Raw genomic sequence first — 25,047 nt, 5'->3', positions numbered from 1 at the left:
AGTCTTGTCTATAGTCTAGTCTATAGTCTAGTCTATAGTCTAGTCTATAGTCTAGTCTATAGTCTAGTCTATAGTCTAGTCTATAGTTTAGTCTATAGTCTAGTCTATAGTCTAGTCTATAGTCTAGTCTATAGTCTAGTCTATAGTCTAGTCTATAGTCTAGTCTATAGTCTAGTCTAAAGTCTAGTCTATAGTATAGTCTATAGTCTAGTCTACAGTCTAGTATATAGTCTAGTCTATAGTCTAGTCTATGGTCTAGTCTATAGTCTGGTCTATAGTCCAGTCTATAGTCTAGTCTATAGTCTAGTCTATAGTCTAGTCTATAGTATAGTCTATAGTATAGTCTATAGTCTAGTCTATAGTCTAGTCTATAGTCTAGTCTATAATCTAGTCTATGGTCTAGTCTATAATCTAGTCTATATTTTAGTAAATAGTCTATTCTATAATCTAGTCTACAGTCTAGTCTATAATCTGGTCTATATTTTAGTCTTAAGTCGAATCTATAGTCTAATCTACAGCCTAGTCTATTGTCTAGTCTATAGTCTAGTCTATATTTTAGTCTATACTCTGGCCTATAGTTTAGTCTATAATCTTTTTCTCAGGAAAATGGATGTTTATAATAGTATTGAGTACTTTTAGGCTATAGTCTAGTCTATAGTCTAGTCTATAGTCTAGTCTATAGTATAGTCTATAGTCTAGTCTATAGTCTAGTCTATAGTCTAGTCTATAGTCTAGTCTATAGTCTAGTCTATATTCTAGTCCATAGCCTAGTCTATAGTCTAGTCTATAATCTAGTCTATGGTCTAGTCTATAATCTAGTCTATATTTTAGTAAATAGTCTATTCTATAATCTAGTCTACAGTCTAGTCTATAATCTGGTCTATATTTTAGTCTTAAGTCGAATCTATAGTCTAATCTACAGCCTAGTCTATTATCTAGTCTATAGTCTAGTCTATATTTTAGTCTATGCACTGGCCTATAGTTTAGTCTATAATCTTTTTCTCAGGAAAATGGATGTTTATAATAGTATTGAGTACTTTTAGGCTTTTTTCAGTCTAAAGTTACATCTCATTTCTTAAACCTAATTAAACCTTTTCAAGCATTTCCTGGAAAACCTTGCAAACAATTAAAAATTTTCTTTTGTTTTAGAGGTTAACATCGAAAAAAGTAAACATTTCTATTAAAAACCAATTAGTCCCTTTTTTCTGGTTTTAGTAATTTAAATTTACATTTAGGTTAATTATTTTGTAATAAAGCTAAAAACAAAAAAAGGGGTTTATAATAAAGCCTATTGCCGAAATTAGGCTGAAAAAAGAACAGCGCACAATATACTACAACAAACATTTAATTAATTTTCATTTTGTTTTTTTTTTTATATCACTTACTTAAAAACTATGCAGCAGAGCCTTTTTTATTATTATTATTATTTTAAATGTAAAAGTTTTCAAGAAAATTTTAATACAAATGCATATTTGCAGGCGAAATGTCAAAAACTCATGTGTTCAACTTTTCACAGGAGTAAAATATATGAAAAATACTTAAAAAAATATAATATACAATTGTATAAACAAGCAGCAGCCAGAAATATAAATAAAAATTTTGACTTGACTTGACTGCCAGTATATGTTGCTCTATAAAGTATGCATTGAATTATTTATGTCGAAAAAAAAATACATTCAAATATATGTTGGATGTGTGCTAGAGTGTAAAAGGGGAGCATGAAATTGTTTATATTTTTCATTTTATGCTGTTAGAGAATATGGAAATGTTTAAAGTTTTTTTTTTTGTGTTATATATGAGCTGGTGAAAAGTGTTACAACACACAAATATCATCAACAATAGACAACGCCTTAAAGTATACACTAAAGAAAACTACACTTATATTAAAATATATATATATATACAAAAAGTGGAAAAAAATAAACAGATATTTTCATGGTTTAAAATTCAAATATTTCTGCCAAACAATCCTTAAGATTTAAAGATAAAAAGTTTAAAATTTAAAATTTAAAGCATATGTTGAGGATAAAATAGTTAAAGAAATTCTAAAGCATAGCTTTAAAGCCCACAAATAAATATAAATATAAAAAACCTTATAAACTAATTCATTTCGTTATATTTAACAAAATTTAAAGACAAGTTTGTTTTATCTTTCTCAAAACGCTTCCTCAAACTTCAGAACCTCATTAATAAAAATTTCGCTTTACATCATTTTTCATTTATGTTTGATTATTAATTTTCTTATAAAATTTTTATACTTGGCCTTTTATTTCCTACCTTTTTCACTTGGCAGCCATCTAGTAAATTAAACACCAAAAACTCTTGCCTACTTTAGGGCTCTTTGTCTGAAAGCATGAGCAAATTTTATAGTTATAACTTGTTAAGTTGTTATTAAGAGAAATAAGCACTCAAAACAAAAGGTGTAGACCATTGTCATAAACAAGACATAAACAATTAAGGAAAATACAAAAAACAAAAACTAAAGCATACTTTAAAGGGCATTGAAATGAAAGGAAAAAGAGTAAAACAAAAGGAATATTGTTTAACACAACAAGGACACTAAAAAAACAATAAATAATTTTTTTAAATTAACACTTTATTGTAGTCCAGTTCATAATCTGGCCCATAGTCCAGTTTAAAGTCTAGACTATCGTCTAGTGTGCAGTCGAGTTCATTGTCTAGCCTACAGTCTAGTTTATAGTCTGGACTATAGCCTGGTGTATAGTCTATGCTATGGTCTAGTCTATAGCTTAGATTATATTCTTGACTATAGTCTACTGTATAGTCGAGTCCATAATCTAGTCTATAGTCTAGTTCATAGTAAAATATATAGCCAAGTACATAGCCTAGTCCATAGTTTAGTGTATTGTATAGTCGATACTATAGTCTAGACTATAGTCTCGTCTGCTAATCTTATTAGTCAATAGAGTCTTTAGTTTATAGTCTGGACTATAGTCTAAAGTATAGTCTAATCAATAGTCTGGTCTATAGTCTAGTGTATAGTCTAGTTTATACTCAGGATTATAGTCTAGTGTATAGTCTATGCTATGGTCTAGTCTACAGCCTAGATTATATTCTAGACTATAGTCTACTGTATAGACGAGTCCATAATCTAGTCTATAGTCTAGTTGATAGTAAAGTATATAGTCATGTCCGTAGACTAGTCCACAGTTTAGTGTATTGTTTAGTCGACACCATAATCTAGTCTATAGTCTTGTCTACTTATCTTATGAGTCTAAACTGTAGTCAACAAGCTAGTTTATAGTCTTGTGTACAGTATAGTTTATAGTCTGGGCTATATTCTAGTGTACAGTCTAATCCATATTCTGGTCTATGGTCTAGCCTTTATTCTAGTTTATAGTCTAGTCTATAGTCTAGTCTATAGTCTAGTCTATAATCTAGTCAATAGTCTAGTCTATAGTCTAGTCTATAGTCTAGTCTATAGTCTAGTCTATAGTCTAGTCTATAGTCTAGTCTATAGTCTAGTCTATAGTCTAGTCTATAGTCTAGTCTATAGTCTAGTCTATAGTCTAGTCTATAGTCTAGTCTATAGTCTAGTCTATAGTCTAGTCTATAGTCTAGTCTATAGTCTAGTCTATAGTCTAGTCTATAGTCTAGTCTAGTCTATAGTCTAGTCTATAGTCTAGTCTATAGTCTAGTCTATAGTCTAGTCTATAGTCTAGTCTATAGTCTAGTCTATAGTCTAGTCTATAGTCTAGTCTATAGTCTAGTCTATAGTCTAGTCTATAGTCTAGTCTATAGTCTAGTCTATAGTCTAGTCTATAGTCTAGTCTATAGTCTAGTCTATAGTCTAGTCTACAGTCTAGTCTATAGTCTAGTCTATAGTCTAGTCTATAGTCTAGTCTATAGTCTAGTCTATAGTCTAGTCTATAGTCTAGTCTATAGTCTAGTCTGTAGTTTAGTCTATAGTCTAGTCCATAGTCTAATCTATTGTCTAGTCTATAGTCTAGTCTATAGTCTAGTCTATAGTCTAGTCTATAGTCTAGTCTATAGTCTAGTCTATAGTCTAGTCTATAATCTAGTCTATAGTCTAGTCTATAGTCTAGTCTATAGTCTAGTCTATAGTCTAGTCTATAGTCTAGCCTAGTCTATATTCTAGTCTATAGTCTAGTCTATAGTCTAGCCTAGTCTATAGTCTAGTCTATAGTCTAGTCTATAGTCTAGTCTATAGTCTAGTCTATAGTCTAGTCTATAGTCTAGTCTATAGTCTAGCCTAGTCTATAGTCTAGCCTAGTCTATAGTCTAGCCTAGTCTATAGTCTATTCTATAGTCTAGTCTATAGTCTAGTCTATAGTCTAGTCTATAGTCTAGTCTATAGTCTAGTCTATAGTCTAGTCTATAGTCTAGTCTATAGTCTAGTCTATAGTCTAGTCTATAGTCTAGTCTATAGTCTAGTCTATAGTCTAGTCTATAGTCTAGTCTATAGTCTAGTCTATAGTCTAGTCTATAGTCTAGTCTATAGTCTAGTCTATAGTCTAGTCTATAGTCTAGTCTATAGTCTAGTCTATAGTCTAGTCTATAGTCTAGTCTATAGTCTAGTCTATAGTCTAGTCTATAGTCTAGTCTATAGTCTAGTCTATAGTCTAATCTATAGTCTAGTCTATAGTCTAGTCTATAGTCCAGTCTATAGTCTAGTCTATAGTATAGTCTATTGTCTAGTCTATAGTCTAGTCTATAGTCTAGTTTATAGTCCAGTCTATAGTCTAGTCTATAGTCTAGTCTATAGTCTAGTCTATAGTCTAGTCTATAGTCTAGTCTATAGTCTAGTCTATAGTTTACCTATAGTCTAGTCTATAATCTAATCTATAATTTTGCAATAATTTGTTATAAATTCTTTAAATTATATTTCAAAAGATATAATTTTGAATATTTTTAAAGTCTACTTTTAGGATAATTATATAAATATTTCCACCCTTGATGCCAGCAACAGCTGTACAAATACAAATTAATATTCTTATTTTTCTTATTTTGACAATAAACAACAAACTTTCACAAAACACAACAACAATTGCCTAAATTTTGGGTGTGAGTGTGTATCAAAATAGAAATGAAACTTTCAAAATGTTTAACATTAATTAATTCCACTAAGAGTTTGCAAAAACTCTGATCTATTGCTACAGCACTTCAATTTTATATTTGGAAAAGTCTTCTGTCACCCGAAACCTCCACCCACACCAGCAAATGCCAAGAATAAAAGTGAAACAAATTTCTAATGATACAATGCCAAGGCTTAATGAACTGTCAAATGTTAAAATGACAGGTTGAGATTTGTTAAAACAAGAAAAACTGAAGCAAATCCTCTAGACACACCACCACAAAACTTTCATACAACAAACACCCCTCTACACTTACTATAGTTTTTCAAAACTAAAATAAACTTTTGAAATACACACACTAAATACTTGGTTGGGAAAAGTTAATCCTGCTGCAAAATATCGAAACTATAGGAAAATCTCTAAAAAAAATCTTCGATTTGATAAGTTTATCTTAATTAAAGCCTACAATGTTTTAGGATTTCTCTGCCAAAAATAACAAAACTCTAGGCCACAACAATTGTAGGTTTTGCTGCATACTTTTAGGGGTGTGGTTTGGAATTAGCAAAAAAAAGCAAGTATCTGGTAACTATTAAAGTTTCTTTAATATTTTTGTTTTAAATTCTTACTTTTTCCTCAAAACCATGTTTGTTTTTTTTTCGGTTGTTTTGTTTTCAATTTACAGTTGGTTTGTTGTTTTCCAGTTTTAGACAATTTTAGAGACTCCTAAATGTATGCTGCTGTTTATTGTGTTATAGTAGTTAGTTTGTTTATGGGGTATGTTAATATATTGAGCTTTTTATTGTTGTTATTCTTGTTATTGCTGTGCAGAGAAATTCTTTTTTATTTAGCCAACTTCTACAATTAAATAACAATTACATTTGTATTCAAGTCATAAAGAATTTATTTAATAAATGTAGCAGCATACTTTGGGGGATTCAAGGATATGCCAAAACTTTTTTCAAAAGATAAAAAGAAAAAAATTTTAGTTTTAAAAAATAGAGACAAAAATGGGAAGGAGGAGATTTTAGATTCTTTAAGAAAAACTTTCAAACTTTTGTTAGTATATATAGTATAAAGACTAGTCTATAGACTAGTCTATAGACTAGACTATAGACTAGACTATAGACTAGACTATAGACTAGACTATAGACTAGACTATCGACTAGACTATAGACTAGACTATAGACTAGACTATCGACTAGACTATAGACTAGACTATAGACTAGACTATAGACTAGACTATATAGACTAGACTATAGACTAGACTATAGACTAGACTATATAGACTAGACTATAGACTAGACTATAGACTAGACTATAGACTAGACTATAGACTAGACTATAGACTAGACTATAGACTAGACTATAGACTAGACTATAGACTAGACTATATAGACTAGACTATAGACTAGACTATAGACTAGACTATAGACTAGACTATAGACTAGACTATAGACTAGACTATAGACTAGACTATAGACTAGACTATAGACTAGACTATAGACTAGACTATATAGACTAGACTATAGACTAGACTATAGACTAGACTATAGACTAGACTATAGACTAGACTATACTAGACTATAGAGACTATAGACTAGACTATATAGACTAGACTATAGACTAGACTATAGACTAGACTATAGACAGACTATAGACTAGACTATAGACTAGACTATAGACTAGACTAGACTAGACTATAGACTAGACTATAGACTAGACTATAGACTAGACTATAGACTAGACTATAGACTAGACTATAGACTAGACTATAGACTAGACTATAGACTAGACTATAGACTAAGACTATAGACTAGACTATAGACTAGACTATAGACTAGACTAGACTAGACTAGACTAATAGACTAGACTATAGACTAGACTATAGACTACACTATAGACTAGACTAAACTATAGACTATTCAGCATATTCACCTCTTAAAAGTAAAGCCTACATTTATGCTGATATAAATTTTTTCTAAAGAAGATGATTATTGATACAGTATGAGGATTTTTTAATTTGTAACTTTTAAAGTCTATTTTAAGGTGTTTCAAAGATTAATAAAAATTTGATGGTTAAACAAAAATACGTAACAGTTTTTATAAATATATTTTAAATAAAGCCTACTTTGTGGTCTTAACGGAATTTCATTTTGTTAACTATTTTAAATTAATTTTGTTTAGCTTTAGTTAACTAAATTTTTTTATAAACTTTTTAACTTTGCTTTAATCTCTAACATTTAAAAAGTTTTTAGCTCTATTTAATTAGCTATACATACATACATACATACCTTCATTCGAATTTAGAAAGTTCTCTTACAATTTTAATTATTTATGGCTTATTTTAGTCTATAACTTTTTAAACCTTATTATTAATTTTAGTTTATTTCATTATTTAGTCCCATAATATTTCCCAGAATAACTTATAACTGCTTTGAACTTTAAACTTTCTGGAGACATTTAAACCTCTAAAATAACTTTTCTCGTATTTATACATTTTCCTTCAAAATTTAGTTTAAAATGACATGGCATACTTTTAGGTAATCATATTTAATTTCAAAAATAATTAAAAAGGCTTTTTCATAAGTTTAACCCCTACTAATGCCGCTATTCTTAGAATTTCTACAGCCACCAGGAAAAGTAAAACATTTCCAGTTATTTAGCACAATGTAATTGTGTTTTGTTTTTTTTTTTCTAACCAAAACAACTGTTGCCTACATTTAGGCTTTTGTTAGCCTTCTAAACACATGTTGTTTTTTTCTTAAATGTTCTTTTCATTTCATTTTATATTATGCCTATAACATTCTCACGAGTTTTAACTTGAATGTGTTCAATTATAATTTTCTCCAAAAATGCCTGTTAAAAACGGTTTGTATATTCCTAATTATATTTTCGGTAAAAAGAGGCACAAACATTTTAATTTTGAACCAAAATAAAAAAATATATGTATGTATATTCTTATTTGTTTTTAGGTATAATAATTGTCATGTGGTGTTATGCCAGAAGAGTTTATTAGTGCAAAAGTTCATAGCCAAGGAGTAAAAGAGCAAAAGAGCTAAATTAATAAAAAATATGTTCACAAACAAACATTTATTTTCTGCCCTAAAATAGACATTATTTTTAATATAAATTATAAGCCTAAATATGGCTAAAGCAAAATGTCAGGGATAAATAAACAATTACATTAAAAGTAAAGTATACTTTTTGTCATAAAGCAAATGAATATTAAGGTAATGGACTAGAGAATAGTCTAGAATATGGACTAGACTGCAGACTAGACTATAGACTAGACTATAGACTAGATATATACTAGACTATAGACTAGACTATAGACTAGACTATAGACTAGACTAGACAGACTAGACTATAGACTAGACTTGATTATAGACTAGACTATAGACTAGACTATAGACTAGACTAGACTAGACTATAGACTAGACTATACCAGACATAGACTAGCTAGAGACTAGACTATAGACTAGACTATAGACTGACTATAGACTAGACTATAGACTAGACTATAGACTAGACTAGAGACTGATAGACTAGACTATAGACCAGACTATAGACTAGACTATAGACTAGACTATAGACTAGACTATAGACTAGACTATAGACTAGACTATAGACTAGACTATAGACTAGACTATAGACTAGACTATAGACTAGACTATAGACTAGACCTATAGACTAGACTTAGACTAGACTATAGACTAGACTATATAGACTAGACTCTAGACTAGACTATAGACTAGACTATAGACGACTATAGACTAGACTATAGACTAGACTATAGACTAGACTATATATAGACTATAGACTAGACTATAGACTGACTATAGACTAGATATAGACTAGACTAGACTAGACTATACTAGACTATAGACTAGACTATAGACTAGACTAAGAACTAGACTATACTGACTAGACTAGACTAAGACTCTAGACTAGACTATAGACATACTCTAGACTAGACTATAGATAGACATAGACTAGACTATAGGCTAGACTATAGACTAGACTATAGACTAGACTATAGACTAGACTGTAGACTAGACTATAGACTAGACTATAGACTAGACTATAGACTAGACTATAGACTAGACTATAGACTAGACTATAGACTAGATTATAGACTAGACTATAGACTAGACTATAGACTAGACTATAGACTAGACTATAGACTAGACTATAGACTAGACTATAGACTAGACTATAGACTAGACTAATGACTAGATAAGACTAGATATAGACTAGACTAGACTAGACTATAGACTAGACTATAGACTAGACTATAGACTAGACTATAGACTAGACTATAGACTAGATATGGATAGACTATTACTAGACTATAGACTAGACTATATACAGACTATAGATAGACTATAGACTAGACTCTAGACTAGACTCTAGACTAGACTATATAGACTAGACTATAGACTAGACTATAGACTAGACTATACTAGACTATAGACTAGACTATAGACTAGAGATAGCTAGACTAAGACTATAGACTAGACTATATACTAGACTATAGACTAGACTATAGACTAGACTATAGACTAGACTAGACTAGACTAGACTAGACTATAGACTAGACTATAGACTAGACTATAGACTAGACTATAGACTAGACTATAGACTAGACTATAGACTAGACTATAACTAGACTATAGACTAGACTATAGACTAGACTATAGACGAGACTAGACTATAGACTAGACTATAGACTAGACTATAGACTAGACTATAGACTAGACTATAGACTAGACTATAGACTAGACTATAGACTAGACTATAGACTAGACTATAGACTAGACTATAGACTAGGACTATAGACTAGACTATAGACTAGGACTATAGACTAGACTATAGACTAGACTATAGACTAGACTATAGACTAGACTATAGACTAGACTATAGACTAGACTATAGACTAGACTATAGACTAGACTATAGACTAGACTATAGACTAGACTATAGACTAGGACTATAGACTAGACTATAGACTAGACTATAGACTAGACTATAGACTAGACTATAGACTAGACTATGACTAGACTAGACTAGACTATGACTAGACTATAGACTAGACTATAGACTAGACTATAGACTAGACTATAGACTAGACTATAGACTAGACTATAGACTAGACTATAGACTAGACTATAGACTAGACTATAGACTAGACTATAGACTAGACTATAGACTAGACTATAGACTAGACTATAGACTAGACTATAGACTAGACTATAGACTAGACTATAGACTAGACTATAGACTAGACTATAGACTAGACTATAGACTAGACTATAGACTAGACTATAGACTAGACTATAGACTAGACTATAGACTAGACTAGACTAGACTATAGACTAGACTATAGACTAGACTATAGACTAGACTATAGACTAGACTATAGACTAGACTATAGACTAGACTATAGACTAGACTATAGACTAGACTATAGACTAGACTATAGACTAGACTATAGACTAGACTATAGACTAGACTATAGACTAGACTATAGACTAGACTATAGACTAGACTATAGACTAGACTATAGACTAGACTATAGACTAGACTATAGACTAGACTATAGACTAGACTATAGACTAGACTATAGACTAGACTATAGACTAGACTATAGTCTAGTCTATAGTCTAGTCTATAGTCTAGACTAGATTAGATCAGATTAGAGACTAGACTATAGACTGAACGCAGATTAAGATTGTGGCATGGCTATTAATTTCACACCTTTTTGGTCAATTTACCTGCTAATTAATGCATTAAAAAACATTTCGTCCTTCATTATCATAACTCAAATTTGTAAAAATTATATTTTCATTTTTAAATCTTAATCTGCAAGCCTAATTATATGCTTCACTTATTTGTTTAGTTGCCATTAACAGTATGTATATCAAAAATAAGTGATGCTTATCTATGCAATCATGTGTTTATAATTTAAAGTATATTTTCGGGAATTTTACCTTTTTGAAAATAAGTATATATTTACTTATTTAGCATAATTACACTTTTAGACATAAGTAAATTGAAATTTCTAGGAATTTATTGAAATGAAAGGAAAATGAAATGTGTAGAGACAGAATGAACATGATATTAAATGTATTTATTACAGTTGACCCTAAGCTAGACCAAAGTTTATATAAATTTTTTTTTTTGTGAAATGCTGTGTTACTTTATGCCGTTATAAATAAGCCTAAAAGTAGGCAATATAAGTTATTTGCTTAGGTAAAATGTAAATGAATTTATGCTTTTTAAAGCTTGTGAAGTATTAATTTAAATATAAATAAAAGCAATAAGGTAAATAACGAAATATGAAAGCTTTCTGTAGTTTAACTTTTAACAGCTGAAAAATTTCTTAGAAGTACTGTGGTATAAAGCTTATGGACACCAGGTTTGTTGTATAAGATAAAACGATGTTCAATTTAATCAAATTCATTTATACAAATAGAAAATAAGCTAATAATTTGAAGATACACCAAATAAACCAAATTATTTACGCCTGAAAGTAGGCAACATAAATGTTTTTGTAAAAATAAACTTGCTTAATTTAGACAGCTTCTAAAATTTTAGACCAGATTTAATTCCATTAAAAAAAATCCAATTTTTATATAAAATTCGCATTTCACCTTAAATCCCTTAAAGTATGCTTTAATTTGTTTAAATATTTCTCTTTACACAATTATTTAGAAAAATATACATTTTAATTATTTTTCTTTTCTAAATTAATAATAATTTATTTATTTGTTATGACAGCTTAATAATTAGCAAACTTTTTGCTTTTACCAGAAACTAAAACTAATTATTAAAAATTTTATTTAATTAAAATTTTTACACAAATTAAAAGAATTAAATTTTTTGTCCATAAATAAACATCAACAGCAAATTAAACTAATAATAAAAAAAACTAATAATAATAAAAATTATACAATAGCAGAAAAGCACATGGTTTGGTTAAAATTCATACACACTACATAGCAACGCCTAAAAGTATACACATCATTCTTTTGGTCGGTCTTTAATTGTTTAATAACATTTAAGCAATAAAATGTTATTTTTTATATAAATATTTTTATGGTTTACTTTTACCCTATTAATTAATTAACAAATAAACAGAGTATCGTTAAATAATTATGAAAAGTTAATGGAAAATAATGTTAGTAGAACGTAAGGCGTTCAGAAAAACACGTGCCAAAAAAAATAATTTATGTAAATGTTAATGAATTGTCTGAAAATATGTCAGGTTTTTGTTTCGTTGTGTAAGAAATTAATAAAGTTATAAGAAAATTTATAAAAATAATAAAGAAAGCTAAATTAGTTGTGCTAAAAGCAACAGGTAGTTAAATAAGCCCAAAGGTAGGCAACAGATTTTTTAGGTAATAATTTAGTAATCCTAAATTTGAGAAGAAAATGATTAGCATTGCTCAGTTTTATGACTTTTATGACTTTTAAGAAAAGCTTTTACAAGTTTTAATAGAAGCTTTTACAGTTTTTAAGAAATGCTTTAACAGCTTATAAGATAAAATTTCACATATTTTAGGAAACATTCCACAGAGATACTTATACATCTTTAAAGAAAAGCTTCTACAGCTTTTAAGAAAAGTTTTAAAAGCTTTTGATGATTTTAAGAAAAGCTTTTACAGATTTAAGGAAAGTTTAAACAGCTTTCAGAAAAGTTTTTGCAACTTTATAGAGAAGCTTTTGCATCTCTTATGAAAAGCCGTTAAAGCTTTTAATAAAAGCTTTTACAATTTTAAAGAAATGTTTCTAAAACTTTTAAGAAACATTTTTACAGCTTTTAAGAAAAGCTTTCACAGCTTTGAAGACAATTTTGTAATACAAAATTATAGAGCTTTTAGCAAATGTTTGCAGATCTATTTACAAATACTTGAAGTTTTCAAACAATTTAAAATTATACAAAACTTTTAAGTTAAACTTTAAGTTTCTAACAAATTCATTTAAATGTTTTGCAAAGTCTTGTAAAACTTTTAACAAAGCTTCTAAAACTTTTAATTTGTAAAATTTCCAAATCTTTGAAAGCTTTAAACGAAAGCTTATAAACCATATACTAAACTTTACAAAGCTTTCAACAAAAGCTTATACAACTTTTAAGAAAATATGTTTAAGCTGTTTATACAAAATTTCGAACTTCCAAGAAAAGTTTTTAAAAAAGCTTTTCAAACTCTTTAGAAAAAATTTCAAGCTTTCAAGAAAAGTTCTTTAATATTTTAGAAAAAAAATGTCGTGCTTTTAATTAATGTTAAATTAATTCTTTTAAAGAAATCCGAATTTTATGAAGCCATTTCAAAACATAGGCTGCTGCCTATAGTTTAAGACCTAACAGTTAATACGCCTAAAACTAGGCAACAGTTTTTAATTTTATCGCAAAATTAGACAAATACTTATGAGACAAATAACTAAACTGCCAAGGAATTACACAACAACTTTCTATCCTTATAAATCTAAAACACCTAAAAATAGGCAATATTATTGTACAATATGAAACCTAGTTTATAGGCAATGAAATCAAATACTTTTTCATCATTTGCTCTTATATAAACTAACTTTAATAAACAATGAAACAAAAATTTCTCAAGTAGACAGGAAAAAAGAAACGAAAAGCTTTCAAAGCTTTTTGTGAAAACTCTTTTAAGAAACCATTTCATGAAAAATGTTAATTAAATCCCCCAACAGTATGCTCTAATTTGTATGTATTCTCTTGTTTTTAATTACAGATGAATTCTGTGAAGAATATCCGCATAACTTAATGCCCACCCCCGGCTATTGGATTGAGTGTTCGAGACAAAAGATAACTCTGCCGCCCACACACACCATTTGGGATGAAAGCGACTCAGAACATGAGGACATACGAGGTGGCAATAGTAGTGATGCCTATTTGGAACGTGAATGCAGTGACCTATATGAGGATGATGAAGATTCTGAGGCCACACCCAGGTATGTTAAAGGGTAGAATAAGTTATGTCCAGTTAAGTTCTTTTTGGTTTTTTTCGTTCTTTTGAGTTGAGTTTTTTGATTTTCAATATTTATGGTTCAGCGTCATAAATTACGTTTATTTAAAACATTATTGCTTCCCTTCTCCTTGCCACCACCACATTTCATGTTCATATCATTCCCATGTGCCATTTCCACCTCGCTCTCCACTGTTCACTGTGTGTGTGTATTTTGTTTCGTTGGGTTTTGGTTATGTTGCTGTTCCCCTGTTGTTGTATTTTTATGCGAATGTTTAAGTCCTAGGAAAAAGACGACGATCGAGGAACAATGGGAACAAAATGGCGCCTTCGAGCTGATCTCCGTGGAACAGGAAACGTATGAGAAATATTTCTTTGGCTGCGAACATTGGAATTACTTTACCAGCGATGAAGATTTGGGTCCGGTGATATTGTCCATTAAACAGGAAACCCTAAATGGACGTGATCAGTTTAGAATATTGGTGCGAGCCGGTTCCTATACAGTACATGGTCTAATACCCGCCTCTTGTGTATTTGCTGATAGGTATGTTATCCTTAAGGATAAACAAAGAATTTTGATTTATATTTTTTTTTTTTAAATTGCAGATATAACCGCGAGGAAGTGGTTAGATCTTTGGGCAAAGAAGTTAATTTAAATCCTCCCCTGACATTGGGCCAATTGCCTGATACTCCTGAGGAGCTGCTGAAATTAGATCAAGTGGGTTTTTGTCTCTTTGTTTTGAAAAATTTGTATATTTTTTTCTTTAATCTCTTTTTTAGGTTTTTATTAAATCTGAACTAAAAGTTGGTGTTATATATGTTAAAGAGGATCAATATACGGAAGAGCAAATTTTAGACAATAATGAAAATTCTCTGCTCTTCGATGAGTTCTTAACCCTTTTAGGAGATCGTGTACGATTAAAGGGTTTCGATAAATACAAAGGTGGCCTTGATACAGTACATGACTTGACCGGTTAGTACTTCAACCTGAATAACTAAAGAAAGCTTTAAGTTAAAAGCTTTTACCATAATTTTTTGCATTTTCCCTTTCCAGGTCTGTACTCTGTTTATACAAATTGGCGTAATATTGAGATAATGTTTCATGTCTCAACATTATTGCCTTACGAACGTCATGATCCTCAAAAGCTTCAACGGAAACGTCACATTGGCAATGATATTGTTTGTGTGGTGTTTCTGGAGGCTGATAATACCCGCTTTAGTCCTGCCTGCATAAAGAGTCATTTTCTGCATACGTTTATATTGGTACGTACAAAACTTTAATTAAAAGCTTTTTTAAGCTTTAGAAAAAAAGAAAAAAGCTTTATAAGCTTTCATGTTTTCTTAAAAGCTTTTTGAGCCTTGCTAAAAGCTTTATAATCTTTTCTTAAAAACTTTCCAAATTTTTGTTAAAAGCTTTTGTTAAAGTTTTAAGTTTTTGTTAAACGTTTGTTAAAAGCGTTTTAAACGTTTGTTAAAAACTTTTAAGCTTTTGTTGAAAGTTTTATAAACTTCTGTTAAGAGCTTTTTAAACTTTTGTTAAAAGCTTTGCAAGCTTTTATTACAAACTTTATAAGCTTTTATTAGAAACTTTATAAGCTTTTATTAGAAGCTATATACGTTTTTTTCAAAGCTTTAAAAGTAAATATTTTGTTAAAAGCTTTCTAAGCTTCAGCTGAAAATTTTTATAAAAAGCTCTACAAATTGAATATAATCATTAGAAACGATTTTCAAATTTATTTTTATTTTTTCTCTCAGGTGCGAGTCTCTGCTCGAATAAAACACAAACCCACCCGCTATGAAGTGTCGGTAGTGACACGAGACGAAGTGGGTGCCTACAAACCCTATTTGTGGGAACAATCGGTATTCGAAAAGGGACCCATGTTTAGGTAAGGACTTCACATCAACAGCTACATAGTTAATGGAAATTTTAAACCATAACTCTCTCTCTTCATTTTCTTTCCACAGAGAATGGCTTTTAACGAAAATTGTCAATGGCGAACGTGCCTCATATTCGGCACCAAAATTTGCCCGCATGCAGGAACGTACCCGCTCACAAATGCTCGAAGATTTGGTAATGAATTTATCGAATCATGCTGAGACTGGCCAAATACCAAAACCCTATCGACGCGGCTCATGGCGACCAATTGGTGAGGAAGAATATAGAAAAATGTTGCATGCAAGAGTTTTAGCCAATAATGCGCCAATCACACCTCTCTCGTCATCGATGGACGTTGATGTGTGCTGTGTGCTACTGTGTGTTAAGCATAGTATGTAGTTTCTTTTGGGAGTGAGACCCACTTTTTTTTCTCTCTCTCTACTTCTTCTACTCTCTATAACTACTACTTTCGCTATTACATCTACTACTATTTTTTAGAGATTTTAACTATTTACTTAATGAAAACCCCAAAATAATTGGCAGCTTAGTAACTTTCCTCAAAAAAAAATCCAACGCTTAAGCAAAAAGAGTAAAAAGCTTGTTTGTTAAAACCTTACCCTTAAGCACATTTTTTTAGCTTAAAAGTACACTGATTTAAAATGTTAATAAGTTATTTTCTTTATACCCTTCACCATGGTGAGAAGAAGCAAAAACATCATGTTACGAATGTGGTAGAACCAAGAGTGAATGCGAACCTATAAAACCTATTTTATGACTCTGATCTCCTACAGGCTCTACATGCTTAATTTCTAAATATTATAGAAAATTCAAAAAGTACAAAGAATGAAAAAGTACCAAACGCTTCCATTTTATAGGTTCTACCCTAGTCTATGGTCTAGTCTATAGTCTAGTCTATAGTCTAGTCTATAGCCTAGTCTATAGTCTAGTCTATAGTCTAGTCTATAGTCTAGTCTATAGTCTAGTCTATAGTCTAGTCTATAGTCTAGTCTATAGTCTAGTCTATAGTCTAGTCTATAGTCTAGTCTATAGTCTAGTCTATAGTCTAGTCTATAGTCTAGTCTATAGTCTAGTCTATAGTCTAGTCTATAGTCTAGTCTATAGTCTAGTCTATAGTCTAGTCTATAGTCTAGTCTATAGTCTAGTCTATAGTCTAGTCTATAGTCTAGTCTATAGTCTAGTCTATAGTCTAGTCTATAGTCTAGTCTATAGTCTAGTCTATAGTCTAGTCTATAGTCTAGTCTTTCTAGTCTATAGTCTAGTCTATAGTCTAGTCTATAGTCTAGTCTATAGTCTAGTCTATAGTCTAGTCTATAGTCTAGTCTATAGTCTAGTCTATAGTCTAGTCTATAGTCTAGTCTATAGTCTAGTCTATAGTCTAGTCTATAGTCTAGTCTATAGTCTAGTCTATAGTCTAGTCTATAGTCTAGTCTATAGTCTAGTCTATAGTCTAGTCTATAGTCTAGTCTATAGTCTAGTCTATAGTCTAGTCTATAGTCTAGTCTATAGTCTAGTCTATAGTCTAGTCTATAGTCTAGTCTATAGTCTAGTCTATAGTCTAGTCTATAGTCTAGTCTATAGTCTAGTCTATAGTCTAGTCTATAGTCTAGTCTATAGTCTAGTCTATAGTCTAGTCTATAGTCTAGTCTATAGTCTAGTCTATAGTCTAGTCTATAGTCTAGTCTATAGTCTAGTCTATAGTCTAGTCTATAGTCTAGTCTATAGTCTAGTCTATAGTCTAGTCTATAGTCTAGTCTATAGTCTAGTCTATAGTCTAGTCTATAGTCTAGTTTATAGTCTAGTCTATAGTCTAGTCTATAGTCTAGTCTATAGTCTAGTCTATAGTCTAGTCTATAGTCTAGTCTATAGTCTAGTCTATAGTCTAGTCTAGTCTATAGTCTAGTCTATAGTCTAGTCTATAGTCTAGTCTATAGTCTAGTCTATAGTCTAGTCTATAGTCTAGTCTATAGTCTAGTCTATAGTCTAGTCTATAGTCTAGTCTAGTAGTCTATAGTCTAGTCTATAGTCTAGTCTATAGTCTAGTCTATAGTCTAGTCTATAGTCTAGTCTATAGTCTAGTCTATAGTCTAGTCTATAGTCTAGTCTATAGTCTAGTCTATAGTCTAGTCTATAGTCTAGTCTATAGTCTAGTCTATAGTCTAGTCTATAGTCTAGTCTATAGTCTAGTCTATAGTCTAGTCTATAGTCTAGTCTATAGTCTAGTCTATAGTCTAGTCTATAGTCTAGTCTATAGCCTAGTCTATAGTCTAGTCTATAGCCTAGTCTATAGTCTAGTCTATAGTCTAGTCTATAGTCTAGTCTATAGTCTAGTCTATAGTCTAGTCTATAGTCTAGTCTATAGTCTAGTCTATAGTCTAGTCTATAGTCTAGTCTATAGTCTAGTCTATAGTCTAGTCTATAGTCTAGTCTAGTAGTCTATAGTCTAGTCTATAGTCTAGTCTACTAGTCTAGTCTACAGTCTAGTCTATAGTCTAGTCTATAGTCTAGTCTATAGTCTAGTCTATAGTCTAGTCTATAGTCTAGTCTATAGTCTAGTCTATAGTTCAGTCTATAGTCTAGTCTATAGTCTAGTCTATATTCTAGTCTATAGTCTAGTCTATAGTCTAGTCTATAGTCCAGTCTATAGTCTAGTATATAGTCTAGTCTATAGTCTAGTCTATAGTCTAGTCTATAGTCTAGTCTACAGTCTAGTCTATAGTCTAGTCTATAATCTAGTCTATAGTCCAGTCTATAGTCCAGTCTATAGTCTAGTCTATAGTCTAGTCTATAGTCTAGCCTATAGTCTAGTCTATAGTCTAGTCTATAGTCTAGTCTATAGTCTAGTCTATAGTCTAGTCTATAGTCTAGTCTATAGTCTAGTCTATAGTATACTCTATAATTTACTCTATAGTCTAGTTTATAGTCCAGTCTATAGTCTAGTCAATGATCTAGTCTATGGTCTAGTCTAGTTTTTTATATTCAGATCTTATATACATATGTATACTAATTAGAAAAAAACACTTACCTTTGAGATTTCCCATGTCTGTATATTTAAATTTTATTAAGATTTTTTTAATGCCGTACCGATTACCCGTTTAAAATATCACTGATTTACATATTGACAACTCTTATTACTGAACAAACAAAATAGAGAGAACAATTACATAAATTAAAACAAAAAACAAACTTTACTCTCACTTTATTACTCTGCTTTTATCACTGAGTGATTTTTTTTAATTTCTTTTTCACACATTTATTCACTAAAAATTGCATTCAAAAAACAACCACAATAATAGATCTTCATATGTAAAGGACAACAATAAGAAAATAACTTGATACCTATGAAAGCAATAAAAACTCTTAGGAATTCTTCAGATAATTTACTTTATTTAATGTATTTTTTTAATTTTAGAAAATATTACACTATTTATTAACTTTTTTTGATTTTTCATGAAATTACACTATTGGGATTATTATTTTATTAAATTTATATATTTTAACACACTTTTTTATAATTAAATTTATTTTTTAAGACGAGCGTATCAATTAAGCGACCGACTTTTATAATTGCGACAAGAGAACTAAATTGATCATTAAATTGACAGTTTCTTGGTGCATGCTTGGACAAACATAATTAACAACAACAACAAAACACAGTTTCTTATGGTAGATATTGTTCTTGTACTTAGTTTGTTTATAAAAGCAAAACAGAGCAAGCACGAGCCGTTATGAATGAAGCTATGTTTTGTTATTGTCTAGAGACCAGGGATGGAAAATTTAAATTTTGAAATAGTACTAGAATATAGAACAGACTATTGACTAGACTATAGACTAGACTATAGACAAGACTATAGACTAGACTATAGACTAGACTATAGACTAGACTATAGACTAGACTATAGACTAGACTATAGACTAGACTATAGACTAGACTATAGACTAGACTAGACTATTGACTAGACTCTAGACTAGACTATAGACTAGACTACAGCCTAGACTATAGACTAGATTATAGACTAGACTATGGAGTAGACCATAGACTAATCCATAGACTAGACTATAGACTAGACTATAGACTAGACTATAGACTAGACTATAGACTAGACTATAGACTAGACTATAGACTAGACTATAGACTAGACTATAGACTAGACTATAGACTAGACTATAGACTAGACTATAGACTAGACTATAGACTAGACTATAGACTAGACTATAGACTAGACTATAGACTAGACTATAGACTAGACTATAGACTAGACTATAGACTAGACTATAGACTAGACTATAGACTAGACTATAGACTAGACTATAAACTGGACTATAAACTAGACTATAGACTAGAATATAGACTAGGCTATAGACTAGGACTATAGACTAGACTATAGACTAGACTATAGACTAGACTATAGACTAGACTATAGACTAGACTATAGACTAGACTATAGACTAGATTATAGACTAGACTATAGACTAGACTAGACTATAGAATAGACTATAGACTGGTCTATAGACTAGACTATAGACTAGACTACAGACTAGACTATAGACTAGACTACAGACTAGACTATAGACTAGACTACAGACTATACTATAGACTAGACTATAGACTAGACTACAGACTAGTCTATAGACTAGACTATAGACTAAACTATAGAGTAGACTATAGACTAGACTATAGACTAGACTATAGACTAGACTATAGACTAGACTATAGACTAGACTATAGACTAAACTATAGACAAGACTATAGACTAGACTATAGACTAGACTATAGACTAGAATATAGACTAGACTATAGACTAGACTATAGACTAGAATATAGACTAGACTATGGACAAGACTATAGACTAAACTATATACTAGACTATGGACTAAAGACTAGACTATAGACTAGACTATAGACTAGACTATAGACTAGACTATAGACTAGACTATAGACTAGACTATAGACTAGACTATAGACTATAGCCTAGAACAATGGGAGAATAACACACACCTTTGAAACAATAACAACACTTTAGAAATTCTTCAAATAATTTACTTTATTTAATGAAATTTTTTAACTTTGAAAATTATTATATTTTTTACTAACTTTTTTGATTTTTCATGAAATTGCACTAATAGGATTATTAATTTATTAATATTACATAGATTAACACACTTTATTTTAATTAAATTTATTTTTTAAGACGAGAGTTTAAATTGTACGACCGACTTTTATAATTGCGACAAGAGAACTAAATTGATAATTAAATTGGCAGTCAGTTTTTTGGTGCATGCATAAACAAATATAATTGACAACAACAACTATACACAGCTTCATATGTTAAATTTTGTTCTTGCACTTTTGTCCATAAAAACAAAACAGAGCAAGAACAAGCCGTTATGAATGAAGCTGAGCTTTGTTATTGTCTAGAGACCAGGCATGGAAAATTGAAATTTTGAAGTAGTTGAAGTTATAACAAAATTGGTACTTTTTTAAGTTTTAAGTACTAAACTGATTCTCCGTTACACTATAGACTAGACTATAGACTAGACTATAGACTATAGACTAAACTATAGACTAGACTATAGACTAGACTATAGACTAGACTACAGACTAGACTATAGACTAGACTACAGACTAGACTATAGACTAGACTATAGACTATACTATAGACAAGACTATAGACTAGACTACAGACTAGACTACAGACTAGACTATAGACTAGACTATAGACTATACTATAGACAAGACTACAGACTAGACTATAGACTAGACTATAGACTAGACTACAGACTAGACTATAGACTAGACTATAGACTAGACTATAGACTAGACTATAGACTAGACTATAGACTAGACTATAGAATAGACTATAGACTAGACTATAGACTAGACTACAGGCTAGACTATAGACTAAACTATAGACTAGACTATAGACTAGACTATAGACTAGACTATAGACTAGACTATAGACTAGACTATAGACTAGACTATAGACTAGACTATAGACTAGACTATAGACTAGACTATAGACTAGACTATAGACTAGACTATAGACTAGACTATAGACTAGACTATAGACTAGACTATAGACTAGACTATAGACTAGACTATAGACTAGACTATAGACTAGACTATAGACTAGACTATAGACTAGACTATAGACTAGACTATAGACTAGACTATAGACTAGACTATAGACTAGACTATAGACTAGACTATAGACTAGACTATAGACTAGACTATAGACTAGACTATAGACTAGACTATAGACTAGACTATAGACTAGACTATAGACTAGACTATAGACTAGACTATAGAATAGACTATAGACTAGACTATAGACTAGACTATAGACTAGACTATAGACTAGACTATAGACTAGACTATAGACTAGACTATAGAATAGACTATAGAATAGACTATAGACTAGACTATAGACTAGACTATAGACTAGACTATAGACTAGACTATAGACTAGACTATAGACTAGACTATAGACTAGACTATATAGACTAGACTAGACTATAGACTAGACTAGACTAGACTATAGACTAGACTATAGACTAGACTATAGACTAGACTATAGACTAGACTATAGACTAGACTATAGACTAGACTATAGACTAGACTATAGACTAGACTATAGACTAGACTATAGACAAGACTATAGACTAGACTATAGACTAGACTATAGACTAGACTATAGACTAGACTAGACAAGACTATAGACTAGACTATAGACTAGACTATAGACTAGACTATAGACTAGACTATAGACTAGACTATAGACTAGACTATAGACTAGACTATAGACTAGACTATAGACTAGACTATAGACTAGACTATAGACTAGACTATAGACTAGACTATAGACTAGACTATAGACTAGACTATAGACTAGACTATAGACTAGACTATAGACTAGACTATAGACTAGACTATAGACTAGACTATAGACTAGACTATAGACTAGACTATAGACTAGACTATAGACTAGACTATAGACTAGACTATAGACTAGACTATAGACTAGACTATAGACTAGACTATAGACTAGACTATAGACTAGACTATAGACTAGACTATAGACTAGTCTATAGACTAGACTATAGACTAGACTATAGACTAGACTATAGACTGGACTATAGACTAGTCTATAGACTAGACTATAGACTATAGACTAGACTATAGACTAGACTATAGACTAGACTATAGACTAGACTATAGACTATACTATAGACTAGACTATAGACTAGACTATAGTCTAGTCTATAGTCTAGTCAATGGTCTAGTCTATAGTCTAGTCTATAGTCTAGTCTATAGTCTAGTCTATAGTCTAGTCTATAGTCTAGTCTATAGTCTAGTCTATGGTCTAGTCTACAGTCTAGTCTATAGTCTAGTCTACAGTCTAGTCTATAGTCTAGTCTATAGTCTAGTCTATAGTCTAGTCAGTCTAGTCTAGTCTAGTCTATATTCTAGTCTATAGTCTAGTCTATAGTCTAGTCTATAGTCTAGTCTATAGTCTAGTCTATAGTCTAGTCTATAGTCTAGTCTATAGTCTAGTCTATAGTCTAGTCTGTAGTCTAGTCTATAGTCTAGTCTATAGTCTACTCTATAGTCTAGTCTATAGTCTAGTCTATAGTCTATACTAGTCTAGTCTATAGTCTAGTCTATAGTCTAGTCTATAGTCTAGTCTATAGTCTAGTCTATAGTCTAGTCTATAGTCTATACTAGACTATAGACTAGACTATAGACTAGACTATAGACTAGACTATAGACTAGACTATAGACTAGACTATAGACTAGACTATGGACTAGACTATAGACTAGTCTATAGACTAGACTATAGACTAGACTATAGACTAGACTATAGACTAGACTATAGAATAGACTGTAGAATAGACTATAGAATAGACTGTAGAATAGACTATAGAATAGACTATAGAATAGACTATAGACTAGACTATAGACTAGACTATAGACTAGACTCTAGACTAGACTATACACTAGACTATAGACTATATAGAACCTATAAAATGAGACTTTTTGATACTTTTGCCTTCTTCAAAAGAAACTTTAATAATTTTCTATAATATTGAACCTAGAAACATGAAATTTAACATGTAGAGGCCGGAGTATGTGAGAACCGATAAAAGGAACATTTCGTTCTGCAAAAGGGACTTTTTGAATTTTCTAGAATATTGAGCCTAGAAACATAAAATTGCACATTCAGAGCTCTAAGTTAATGAGATCTGAAGAAATTTGGTGCTTTTTTGTTCTATTTCGCTGATTGATAGAAAATCCATAAAAGGGAACTTTCTGGTACTTTTATGTGTTACAGCTGGTATTTTTTGATATTTTTAACACACTATGGTAAAGGGTATATTAGATTCGACATATAGAACTCTTACTTGTTTTAATATATTTTTTCACCATTTTCAAGCACCTTCGTTAACAAAACATTGTAAATTTTCCCCAAAACTTATATTTCCCCCTTTTTTAATGTCTAACCATTAAATGTCTTAAAATTTATGCTGGTTTTTCGGTTGTAAGTAAATCCAATCACATGTCAATGTGATTAATGGTTTTATGAGGTAAAAGCAGCAAAATGGAACTACAACACAAATCCTTCTTAAGGACTCTTGCAGTTTAAAACTACACATATTCATATACACTCATACTTTTTTTTTTGCTAGTTTCCATTCAGTCATGATTTTATATCCCTTTCAACGCCTTAATGTTATGTTGTTAATCTTGGTGTGTAATAAATGATTTGAGCTTTTTTTGTTGCTGCTGTTGTTTTGTTATCCTTGTTTCCCTTTTTTGGCAACATACATCATCAAATGTTTTAGCATCGTTATCAATGACAATGTCAGAATATCATAGATCTTGTGTGCTATGGATGTGGGTAACAACTTCCGGTGACATTATTTACAACAACAACAACAAAAATTTGTTTAACAATATTGATTTCCTATTTGGCGAAAGTTGAAAAAAAATCTGAATCAAAGTTTTATTGCTTTACTTAAATGCAGGCATAAATTAGCTGTTATCTTGGTCAGGCTTTCAAAAGGAATTTGAAAGCAAAATGTTTGAAATAATAACAGCTAG

The 25,047-nt window shown here is 30.6% G+C and overlaps 1 protein-coding gene across 1 annotated transcript in view; it reads left to right on the top strand.

Annotated features, from left to right (window-relative positions):
* The window catches only part of LOC119608578, a gene marked incomplete at its 3' end in the record, with an annotated part of 140,629 nt that extends 124,312 nt beyond the window's left edge, over positions 1-16,317 (top strand). The window contains 7 exon segments of the mRNA XM_037963043.1: positions 13,817-14,036; positions 14,337-14,594; positions 14,657-14,768; positions 14,831-15,023; positions 15,105-15,313; positions 15,806-15,936; positions 16,016-16,317. Coding sequence (XP_037818971.1) covers positions 13,817-14,036; positions 14,337-14,594; positions 14,657-14,768; positions 14,831-15,023; positions 15,105-15,313; positions 15,806-15,936; positions 16,016-16,317 — 1,425 coding nt within the window.
* Positions 16,318-25,047: the final 8,730 nt, after the last annotated feature.

This window comes from Lucilia sericata, unplaced genomic scaffold (genome assembly GCF_015586225.1).
Source record: "Lucilia sericata isolate MDLA Ls3-8-SP2 unplaced genomic scaffold, ASM1558622v1 Contig000851F_arrow, whole genome shotgun sequence".
In the NCBI taxonomy this organism is placed as follows: Eukaryota; Metazoa; Arthropoda; class Insecta; order Diptera; family Calliphoridae; genus Lucilia; species Lucilia sericata.
The sequence above is the reverse complement of the archived record's forward strand: the minus strand, read 5'-3'. Positions and strand labels throughout refer to the sequence as shown.